Source organism: Salvelinus fontinalis, chromosome 10 (assembly GCF_029448725.1).
Source record: "Salvelinus fontinalis isolate EN_2023a chromosome 10, ASM2944872v1, whole genome shotgun sequence".
NCBI lineage: Eukaryota > Metazoa > Chordata > Actinopteri > Salmoniformes > Salmonidae > Salvelinus > Salvelinus fontinalis.
This window is the reverse complement of record NC_074674.1, coordinates 49,262,712-49,275,033: the sequence shown is the minus strand read 5'-3', so window position 1 is coordinate 49,275,033 and position 12,322 is coordinate 49,262,712. Positions and strand designations below refer to the sequence as shown.

The window sequence follows — 12,322 nt, the reverse complement described above, 5'->3', positions numbered from 1 at the left end:
AAAAATAAGAAAGCCAATTAAAAAAATTGGCGCAGGCCAGTTGCCCTGGAGAAGACAAAATCCCAGCCTCTTCACTGATGGCAATACCAGTCAATGTACAGTACTGTGCAAAAGTTTTAGGCAGGTGTGAAAAAAATGCTGTAAATTAAGAATGCTTTTCAAAAATAGACATGTTAATAGATTATATTTATCAATGAATTAAATGCAAAGTGAGTGAACAGAAGAGAAATCTAAATCAAATCCATATTTGGTGTGACCACCCTTTGCCTTCAAAACAGCATCAATTCTTGTAGGTACACTTGCACAAAGTCAGAGGTTTTTTAGGCCTATAGTCGGGTGTACGATTAAACAATTATACCAAACAGGTGCTAATGATTATCAATTCAATATGTAGGTTGAAACACAATCATTAACTGAAACAGAAACAGCTGTGTAGGAGGAATAAAACTGGGTGAGGAAACAGCCAAACTCAGCTAACAAGGTGAGGTTGCTGAGGACAGTTTACTGCTAAAAGTCAAGAGCAACAAGACCCAAGGTGGCTATACTGCATCAGCAAGGTTTCTCCCAGGCAGACATTTCAAGGCAGACAGGGGTTTCCAGAGGTGCTGTCCAAGCTCTTTTGAAGAAGCACAAAGAAACGGGTAACGTTGAGGACCGTAGACGCAGTGGTCGGCCAAGGAAACTTACTGCAGCAGATGAAAGATACCATCATGGTTACTTCCCTTTGCAATCGGAAGAAGTCCAGAAGTGCCATCAGCTCAGAATTGGCAGAAAACAGTGGGACCCTGGTAACACCCATCTACTGTCCAGAGAAGTCTGGTCAGAAGTGGCCTTCATGGAAGACCTGCAGCCAAAAGACCATATCTCCGACGTGGAAACAAGCCCATCGACTCAACTATGCACGAAAACACAGGAACTGGGGTTTAGAAAAATGGCAGCAGGTGCTCTGAACTGATAAGTCAAAATTTGAAATATTTGGCTGTAGCAGAAGGCAGGTTGTTCGCCGAAGGGCTGGAGAGCGGTACACAAATGAGTGTTTGGAGGCAACAGTGAAGCATGGTGGAGGTTCCTTGCAAATTTGGGGCTGCATTTCTGCAAATGGAGTTGGGGAGTTTGGTCAGAATTAATAGTCTCCTCAATGCTAAGAAGTACAGGTAGATACTTATCCACCATGCAGGTAGCCTAGTGGGGCGGCAGGTAGCCTAGTGGGGCGGCAGGTAGCCTAGTGGGGCGGCAGGTAGCCTAGTGGGGCGGCAGGTAGCCTAGTGGGGCGGCAGGTAGCCTAATGGTTAGAGTGTTGGGCCAGTAACCGAAAGGTTGCTAGATCGAATCCCCGAGCTGACAAGGTAAAAATCAGTCGTTCTGCTCCTGAACAAGGCAGTTAACCCACTGTTCCTAGGCTGTCATTGTAAATAAAAATTTGTTCTTTACTGACTTGCCTAGTTTTAAAAAAGTTTTAAAAAAAATAATCTTTAAAAAATGCAATTCCATCAGGGAGGAATCTGATTGGCCCCAAATGTATTCTGTAGCATGACAACGACCCCAAACATACAGCAAAGTCATTAAGAACTTCAGCATAAAGAAAAAGAAGGAGTCCTGGAAGTGATGGTATGGCCCCCCCCACAGAGCCCTGATCTCAACATCATCGAGTCTGTCTGGGATTACATGGAGAAAGAGAAGCACCTGAGGCTGCCTAAATCCACAGAGGAACTGTGGTTAGTTAGCCAAGATGTTTGGGCCAACCCACCTGAAGAGTTCCTTCAAAAACTGTGTGCAAATATACCTAGAATAATTTATGCTGTTTTGAAGGCAAAGGGTGGTAATTGATAAATATAATCTATTAACGTGTCTATTTCTGAAAGCATTCTTACTTAACAGCATTTTTTTCACACCCGCCTAAAACTTTTGCACAGTACTGTAAATATATTTGATTGGTCATGCTTATCGGTCTATAGGTGAATTTATATAATTTAGTGGAAATAAATTGGTGCGTGTTTATGGTGTATACAGTGGGGAGAACAAGTATTTGAGACACTGCCGATTTTGTATCAAATACTTATGTCATGCAATAAAATGCTAATTAATTACTTAAAAATCATACAATGTGATTTTCTGGATTTTTGTTTTATATTCTGTCTCTCACAGTTGAAGTGTACCTACGATAAAAATTACAGACCTCTACATGCTTTGTAAGTAGGAAAACCTGCAAAATCGGCAGTGTATCAAATACTTGTTCTCCCCACTGTAGCTCCACAATGATCTGGTACTTCCTGTATATAGCTCCACATTGATCTGGTACTGGTACTTCCTGTATATAGCTCCACATTGATCTGGTACTTCCTGTAGAAAGCTCCACATTGATCTGGTGCTTCCTGTATATAGCTCCATATTGATCTGGTACTTCCTGTATATAGCTCCACATTGATCTGGTACTTCCTGTATATAGCTCCACATTGATCTGGTACTCCCTGTATATAGCTCCACATTGATCTGGTACTGGTACTTCCTGTATATAGCTCCACATTGATCTGGTACTTCCTGTAGAAAGCTCCACATTGATCTGGTACTTCCTGTATATAGCTCCACATTGATCTGGTACTCCCTGTATATAGCTCCACATTGATCTGGTACTCCCTGTATATAGCTCCACATTGATCTGGTGCTTCCTGTATATAGCTCCACATTGATCTGGTACTTCCTGTATATAGCTCCACATTGATCTGGTACTCCCTGTATATAGTTCCACATTGATCTGGTACTGGTACTCCCTGTATATAGCTCCACATTGATCTGGTACTTCCTGTATGTAGCTCTACATTGATCTGGTACTTCCTGTATATAGCTCCACATTGATCTGGTACTGGTACTCCCTGTATATAGCTCCACATTGATCTGGTACTGGTTCTCCCTGTATATAGCTCCACATTGATCTGGTACTTCCTGTATATAGCTTCACATTGATCTGGTACTGGTACTCCCTGTATATAGCTCCACATTGATCTGGTACTTCCTGTATATAGCTCCACATTGATCTGGTACTGGTACTCCCTGTATATAGCTCCACATTGATCTGGTACTTCCTGTATATAGCTCCACATTGATCTGGTACTGGTACTCCCTGTATATAGCTCCACATTGATCTGGTACTGGTACTCCCTGTATATAGCTCCACATTGATCTGGTACTTCCTGTATATAGCTCCACATTGATCTGGTACTCCCTGTATATAGCTCCACATTGATCTGGTACTTCCTGTATATAGCTCCACATTGATCTGGTACTTCCTGTATATAGCTCCACATTGATCTGGTACTTCCTGTATATAGCTCCACATTGATCTGGTACTGGTACTCCCTGTATATAGCTCCACATTGATCTGGTATTCCCTGTATATAGCTCCACATTGATCTGGTACTTCCTGTATATAGCTCCACATTGATCTGGTACTCCCTGTATATAGCTCCACATTGATCTGGTACTTCCTGTATATAGCTCCACATTGATCTGGTACTTCCTGTATATAGCTCCACATTGATCTGGTACTTCCTGTATATAGCTCCACATTGATCTGGTACTGGTACTCCCTGTATATAGCTCCACATTGATCTGGTACTTCCTGTATATAGCTCCACATTGATCTGGTACTGGTACTCCCTGTATATAGCTCGACATTGATCTGGTAATCCCTGTATATAGCTCCACATTGATCTGGTACTCCCTGTATATAGCTCCACATTGATCTGGTACTCCCTGTATATAGCTCCACATTGATCTGGTACTTCCTGTATATAGCTCCACATTGATCTGGTGCTTCCTGTATATAGCTCCACATTGATCTGGTACTGGTACTCCCTGTATATAGCTCCACATTGATCTGGTACTTCCTGTATATAGCTCCACATTGATCTGGTACTCCCTGTATATAGCTCCACATTGATCTGGTATTCCCTGTATATAGCTCCACATTAATCTGGTACTTCCTGTATATAGCTCCACATTGATCTGGTACTTCCTGTATATAGCTCCACCTTGATCTGGTACTTCCTGTATATAGCTCCACATTGATCTGGTACTTCCTGTATATAGCTCCACATTGATCTGGTACTTCCTGTATATAGCTCCATTCTTGTGTATTTTATTCCTCGTGTTAAAATTATTTTTCTTCTCAGTTTTTTAAGTACTATTTTTAATCTCTGCATCGCTTCTGCAATCATTTCACGGTAAAGTCTATACCAGTTGTATTCAACACATGTGACAAATACAATTTGATTTGGTGTGTGTCTCACTTACCGGTGATAAGACTGGCCGCAGCAGACTGGAGCAAACACACAACCACCAGATTCACCATCTGGTCCTTCCTCCTTCTCTTCGTTACCTCTCCCTCCATCAGAGAACTGACCAACTGAAGCCCCGCAAGTCAGATACACAGGCTTTAATAACAGCGCACTACTGTACAGGCTACCAAATACTCAAGATCAAAAGAGACCAGGCTTACTACAGAGAGACCCTACACACACTGAACCACTGGTAGAGAGAGAGTGGACGTGGATGTAATCTTTTAAGAGTAGTTTTAATGATGATGAGGAGGAGGAGGGGGGGAGGAGGAGGAGGAGGGGGATGTTAGTTATTGATCTTGAGAGTCGGGGGAGGAGAAGAAGGAGTGATCTAATCAGCAGAGTGCTATCTGGTTCTAAACGCTGACTAGACTACAGACACACTACTGACAGTAGATTAACTGCTGTTGTAGCGTCTGGTTCTAAACGCTGACTAGACTACAGACACACCACTGACAGTAGATTAACTGCTGTTGTAGCGTCTGGTTCTAAACGCTGACTAGACTACAGACACACTACTGACAGTAGATTAACTGCTGTTGTAGCGTCTGGTTCTAAACGCTGACTAGACTACAGACACACTACTGACAGTAGATTAACTGCTGTTGTAGCGTCTGGTTCTAAACGCTGACTAGACTACAGACACACTACTGACAGTAGATTAACTGCTGTTGTAGCGTCTGGTTCTAAACGCTGACTAGACTACAGACACACCACTGACAGTAGATTAACTGCTGTTGTAGCGTCTGGTTCTAAACGCTGACTAGACTACAGACACACTACTGACAGTAGATTAACTGCTGTTGTAGCGTCTGGTTCTAAACGCTGACTAGACTACAGACACACTACTGACAGTAGATTAACTGCTGTTGTAGCGTCTGGTTCTAAACGCTGACTAGACTACAGACACACCACTGACAGTAGATTAACTGCTGTTGTAGCGTCTGGTTCTAAACGCTGACTAGACTACAGACACACCACTGACAGTAGATTAACTGCTGTTGTAGCGTCTGGTTCTAAACGCTGACTAGACTACAGACACACCACTGACAGTAGATTAACTGCTGTTGTAGCGTCTGGTTCTAAACGCTGACTAGACTACAGACACACCACTGACAGTAGATTAACTGCTGTTGTAGCGTCTGGTTCTAAACGCTGACTAGACTACAGACACACTACTGACAGTAGATTAACTGCTGTTGTAGCGTCTGGTTCTAAACGCTGACTAGACTACAGACACACTACTGACAGTAGATTAACTGCTGTTGTAGCGTCTGGTTCTAAACGCTGACTAGACTACAGACACACTACTGACAGTAGATTAACTGCTGTTGTAGCGTCTGGTTCTAAACGCTGACTAGACTACAGACACACCACTGACAGTAGATTAACTGCTGTTGTAGCGTCTGTCAGCAGACTGGGATGCGACAACTAACGAGGAGGAGATTTTTTTGGTCACTGATCATTTGGACAAAACGAGCATCTGATGTAATATGCTGGTAAAGTTATGACACTATAAGCACTTGAACATGTAAACAAACAAACTATTAGCTAAGCTAACAAGCTAAGCTAACATTCAGTTGGAAGGTTAATCATACTTATGTGATAATATCCGAGAAGCCGGTGTTATCCGAGAAGCCGGTGTTAGAGGATATATTGAAACGGCGACCCAGTCATTCGTTCTAAATGTTCTATTGCCATACTGGCTGGCAACATTCTTATCCCTTGCTTGCTAGCTAGCCAACTACGGCTAACTTTACAGTCACGTCAAACAGTGCATCCAGAATAACAACAGTAGCTGCATTTGTTTAAGCTGTTTTCTAGTGACATTTATTTGGATACATCCATAACAATGAGCTAATGAGGCGTGATTTCACCCTGGCATAGAAAATGTGCTCATTGTCAGAACACTGTTGTTCAGAGCTAGACAACAACACAGCCAACAACACAGCCAACAACACAGCTAACAACACAGCCAACAACACAGCTAACAACACAGCTAACAACACAGCCAACAACACAGCCACCAACACAGCTAACAACACAGCCTACAACACAGCCAACAACACAGTCAACAACACAGCCAACAACACAGCCAACAACACAGCCAACTACACAGCCAACAACACAGCCAACAACACAGCCAACAACACAGCCAACAACACAGCCAACAGCACAGCTAACAACACAGCCAACAACACAGCCAACAACACAGCCAACAGCACAGCCAACAACACAGCCAACAGCGCAGCCAACAACACAGCCAACAACACAGCCAACAGCACAGCCAACAACACAGCCAACAGCACAGCCAACAGCACAGCCGTCAACACAGCCAACAACACAGCCAACAGCACAGCCACCAACACAGCCAACAGCACAGCCAACAGCACAGCCACCAACACAGCCAACAACACAGCCAACAATACAGCCAACAGCACAGCCAACAGCACAGCCGACAACACAGCCGACAACACAGCCGACAACACAGCCAACAACACAGCCAACAACACAGCCGACAACACAGCCAACAACACAGCCAACAGCACAGCTAACAACACAGCCAACAACACAGCCAACAACACAGCCACCAACACAGCTAACAACACAGCCAACAACACAGCCAACAGCACAGCCAACAACACAGCCAACAGCACAGCCAACAGCACAGCCAACAACACAGCCAACAACACAGCCAACAGCACAGCCAACAACACAGCCAGCAACACAGCCAACATCACAGCTAACAACACAGCCAACAGCACAGCCAACAGCACAGCCAACAGCACAGCCAACAACACAGCCAACATCACAGCCGTCAACACAGCCAACAACACAGCCGTCAACACAGCCGTCAACACAGCCAACAACACAGCCAACAGCACAGCCGACAACACAGCCGACAACACAGCCAACAGCAAAGCCGACAACACAGCCGACAACACAGCCGACAACACAGCCGACAACACAGCCAACAGCACAGCCAACAACACAGCTAACAACACAGCCTACAACACAGCCAACAACACAGCTAACAACACAGCCTACAACACAGCCAACAACACAGCCAACAACACAGCCAACAACACAGCTAACAACACAGCTAACAACACAGCCAACAACACAGCCACCAACACAGCTAACAACACAGCTAACAACACAGCCTACAACACAGCCAGCAACACAGCCAACAACACAGCCAACAACACAGCTAACAACACAGCTAACAACACAGCCTACAACACAGCCAGCAACACAGCTAACAACACAGCTAACAACACAGCCTACAACACAGCCAGCAACACAGCTAACAACACAGCCAACAACACAGCCACCAACACAGCTAACAACACAGCTAACAACACAGCCTACAACACAGCCAACAACACAGCCAACAACACAGCCAACAACACAGCTAACAACACAGCTAACAACACAGCCAACAACACAGCCAACAACACAGCCAGCAACACAGCCAACAGCACAGCCGTCAACACAGCCAACAACACAGCTAACAACACAGCCTACAACACAGCCAACAACACAGCCACCAACACAGCTAACAACACAGCCAACAACACAGCCAACAACACAGCCGACAGCACAGCCGACAGCACAGCCGACAACACAGCCGACAACACAGCCGACAGCACAGCCAACAACACAGCCAACAACACAGCCAACAACACAGCCGACAACACAGCCAACAACACAGCCAACAGCACAGCTAACAACACAGCCAACAACACAGCCAACAACACAGCCACCAACACAGCTAACAACACAGCCAACATCACAGCCGACAACACAGCCAACAACACAGCCGACAACACAGCCAACAGCACAGCCAACAGCACAGCCGTCATCACAGCCAACAACACAGCCGTCAACACAGCCAACAACACAGCCAACAACACAGCCAACAACACAGCCAACAACACAGCCAACAACACAGCCAACAGCACAGCCGACAACACAGCCGACAACACAGCCGACAACACAGCCGACAACACAGCCAACAGCACAGCCAACAACACAGCTAACAACACAGCCTACAACACAGCCAACAACACAGCTAACAACACAGCCTACAACACAGCCAACAACACAGCCAACAACACAGCCAACAACACAGCCAACAACACAGCCAACAACACAGCCAACAACACAGCTAACAACACAGCTACCAACACAGCTAACAACACAGCCTACAACACAGCCAACAACACAGCTAACAACACAGCCAACAACACAGCCAACAACACAGCCAACAACACAGCCAACAACACAGCCAACAACACAGCTAACAACACAGCCAACAACACAGCTAACAACACAGCCAACAACACAGCCGGCAGCACAGCCGACAGCACAGCCAACAACACAGCCAACAACACAGCCAACAACACAGCCAACAACACAGCCAACAACACAGCCTACAACACAGCCAACAACACAGCCAACAACACAGCCAACAACACAGCCAACAACACAGCCGACAGCACAGCCGACAGCACAGCCGACAACACAGCCGACAACACAGCCAACAACACAGCCAACAACACAGCCGACAACACAGCCAACAACACAGCCAACAGCACAGCTAACAACACAGCCAACAACACAGCCAACAACACAGCCAACAACACAGCCAACAACACAGCCAACAACACAGCCGACAACACAGCCAACAACACAGCCAACAGCACAGCTAACAACACAGCCAACAACACAGCCACCAACACAGCTAACAACACAGCCAACAACACAGCCACCAACACAGCCAACAACACAGCCAACAGCACAGCCAACAACACAGCCAACAACACAGCCAACAACACAGCCAACAGCACAGCCAACAACACAGCCACCAACACAGCTAACAACACAGCCAACAACACAGCCGACAACACAGCCGACAACACAGCCGACAACACAGCCAACAACACAGCTAACAACACAGCCTGCAACACAGCCAGCAACACAGCCAACACAGCCTACAACACAGCCAACAACACAGCCAACAACACAGCCAACAACACAGCTAACAACACAGCTAACAACACAGCCTACAACACAGCCTGCAACACAGCCAGCAACACAGCCAACACAGCCAACAACACAGCCAACAACACAGCCAACAACACAGCTAACAACACAGCTAACAACACAGCCTACAACACAGCCGACAACACAGCCAACAACACAGCCAACAACACAGCCAACAACACAGCCAACAACACAGCCAACAACACAGCCAACAGCACAGCCAACAACACAGCCACCAACACAGCTAACAACACAGCCAACAACACAGCCAACAACACAGCCGACAACACAGCCGACAACACAGCCAACAACACAGCTAACAACACAGCCTACAACACAGCCAGCAACACAGCCAACACAGCCTACAACACAGCCAACAACACAGCCAACAACACAGCCAACAACACAGCTAACAACACAGCTAACAACACAGCCTACAACACAGCCAGCAACACAGCCAACACAGCCTACAACACAGCCAACAACACAGCCAACAACACAGCCAACAACACAGCTAACAACACAGCTAACAACACAGCCTACAACACAGCCGACAACACAGCCGACAACACAGCCGACAACACAGCCGACAACACAGCCGACAACACAGCCAACAACACAGCCAACAACACAGCCAACAACACAGCCGACAACACAGCCGACAACACAGCCGACAACACAGCTAACAACACAGCCAACAACACAGCTAACAACACAGCCAACACAATCACTTCAAACTGAAGCTGGAAAGACTGCAAACTAGCTGTACCTCTTTTCATTTGACCTTTTCTCACATTTCTTTGTCTATATCCATAAAGATGATGCCAGCTAATGAACGATTTCAACTGGCTGAGATACGCTGCCTGCCTCTCTCTCGTGTCCCGACTCCCGACTCCCGACACGTTCATTACTATGGGGACAGCTGGAGATCCAATTTGAATATTGAAACAATGTTGCAAATGTCAGAGAGACAGACATCCAGGTTTATACAAATCCCCTCTGTTGAACACTAAATGTTAGTCAAAAAGAAATGTGAGAATGGCTAGATGTTTTTTATAGTGGAGATCAAGTTTATAAATTGCCTGGCTGGGCTGATGAGACAGTGGATTGCGCAGTCAGATGGAAGAGAGTAAATAGGCATTTTAACGTCATAGATTTAGCCGGTGGCAACTTGGGGATTAGACACGGCCGGAATGAACTTTTAACCAATCAGCATTAGACCCACCCGTTGTATAAATAGAAATAAACTTGAACCAATGTCTTTGTGTTAGAGACCTCAGAAAAGCTCAGACTTAAACTCACATTCACCAGCTCTGCAAGCGTTATAGTGTCAAAATACGTTAGTTGATCACCAAATATCAAGTTTTGCTGAGCAACTATTTTCATTTACTTACGGTCAAAAAATCAAAATGTACAAGCAACCTTAAAAATTCCTATTTGTCAAATCAATCATTACTGCCACGCACAGGTTGGAAGTCTACAACAGCCCAATACGCTGGGAGGTGCCACAGGTTGGAAGTCTACAATTGCTCCAACCTAAGTGTATGTAAACTTCCGACTTCAACTGTATACACACACACACACATACACACTTAATCCAAAAATATATGGGGGATTGGAAATGATGCAGACAACTATATTGATGAAAGCTACAATCTAACCCCCCCCCCCCCCCCCCCCCCAAAAAAATACACAGTTTAGGGAAAGGCCTTTCCTGTTTCAGCATGACACAAAGCGTGGTCCATGCAGAAATCGTTTGTAGAGATCGGTGTGGAAGTACTTGACTGGCCTGCACAAAGCCCTGACCTTAATCACATCGAACACCTTTGGGATGAATTGGAACGCCGACTTCGAGCCAGGCCTAATCGCCCAACATCAGTGCCCGACCTCACTAATGCTCTTGTGGCTGAATGAAAGCAAGTTTTTGCAGCAATGTTCCAACATCAAGTGGAAAGTCTTCGCAGAAGAGTAGAGGTGTAATTGGTCCTGTGTGTAGCTGGTGTAGAGAGTCAGGCGCAGAACAGCAGATATGAGTAATCAACGTATTTACTCAAGTATTCACAAATACAACACAATATACCGAGCCCACAATAACGGACCGTATACAAGACAAACAATCACTCACAAACAACCATGGGGGAACAGAGGGTTAAATAATGAACAAGTAATTGGGGGATTGAAACCAGGTGTGTAAAACAAAGACAAAACAAATGGAAAATGAAAAGTGGATCGGCGATGGCTAGAAAGCCGGTGACGTCGACCGCCGAACGCCGCCCGAACAAGGAGAGGGACCGACTTCGGCGGAAGTCGTGACAAGAGGCTTTTTTAAAGCAGCAAAGGGTTGACCAATTCCATATTAATGTCCATGATTTTGGAATGAGATGTTCGATGAGCAGGTGACCACATACTATTGTTGACCTCGGTCCTCCTTCTCTTCTTCGCGCTCTCCTTCTCAAACTGAACAGAACATAGGCTAGTCCGCGCGCAAGATAGTGCATTTTATGGACTAGGCCTAATAAAAAGTTACAAAATTGGAAGAAACCTTTGACACTCCTCCTGAACAGCCACTGTAGGCTTTGACAGCACAGCATTGGTTAAGCAGCACAATTATTGTTTTTGATGAGCAAGAGCAGAGCAGGTCAGGGCCCAGGGTTGGAATATCCATTGCAGTGCAACCTACTTTAATTGACACAATCCCCGCAGCTATATCTTAGAGATATAACTTTTCTCTGTGCTTCTCCCAGCATGCACCTCATAGCATATATCCTCTTTCCTGTAGGATATGGATCATTTGATTGAGACCACACTAAATATAAATAGCCTATAGGTGCAGTTAATATTGCCTGCTCAGCGGAGAATCAGAGAGGAGGGGTAGCATCAGGAACACATCCATATATTGTCTAATAAGCAACTAATTCTCAAACACTGAAAAATATATC

The 12,322-nt window shown here is 45.4% G+C and overlaps 1 protein-coding gene across 1 annotated transcript in view; it reads right to left on the bottom strand.

Moving 5' to 3' along the window:
• layna (layilin a) overlaps nucleotides 1-4,560 on the bottom strand; it is a 45,075-nt gene extending 40,515 nt beyond the window's left edge. Inside the window, exon 1 of the mRNA XM_055936946.1 lies at nucleotides 4,291-4,560. Within this exon, the coding sequence (XP_055792921.1) occupies nucleotides 4,291-4,387 (97 nt within the window). The 5' untranslated portion in view covers nucleotides 4,388-4,560. The remainder of the gene's footprint in view (nucleotides 1-4,290) is intronic.
• Between the last annotated feature and the right edge of the window lie 7,762 nt (nucleotides 4,561-12,322).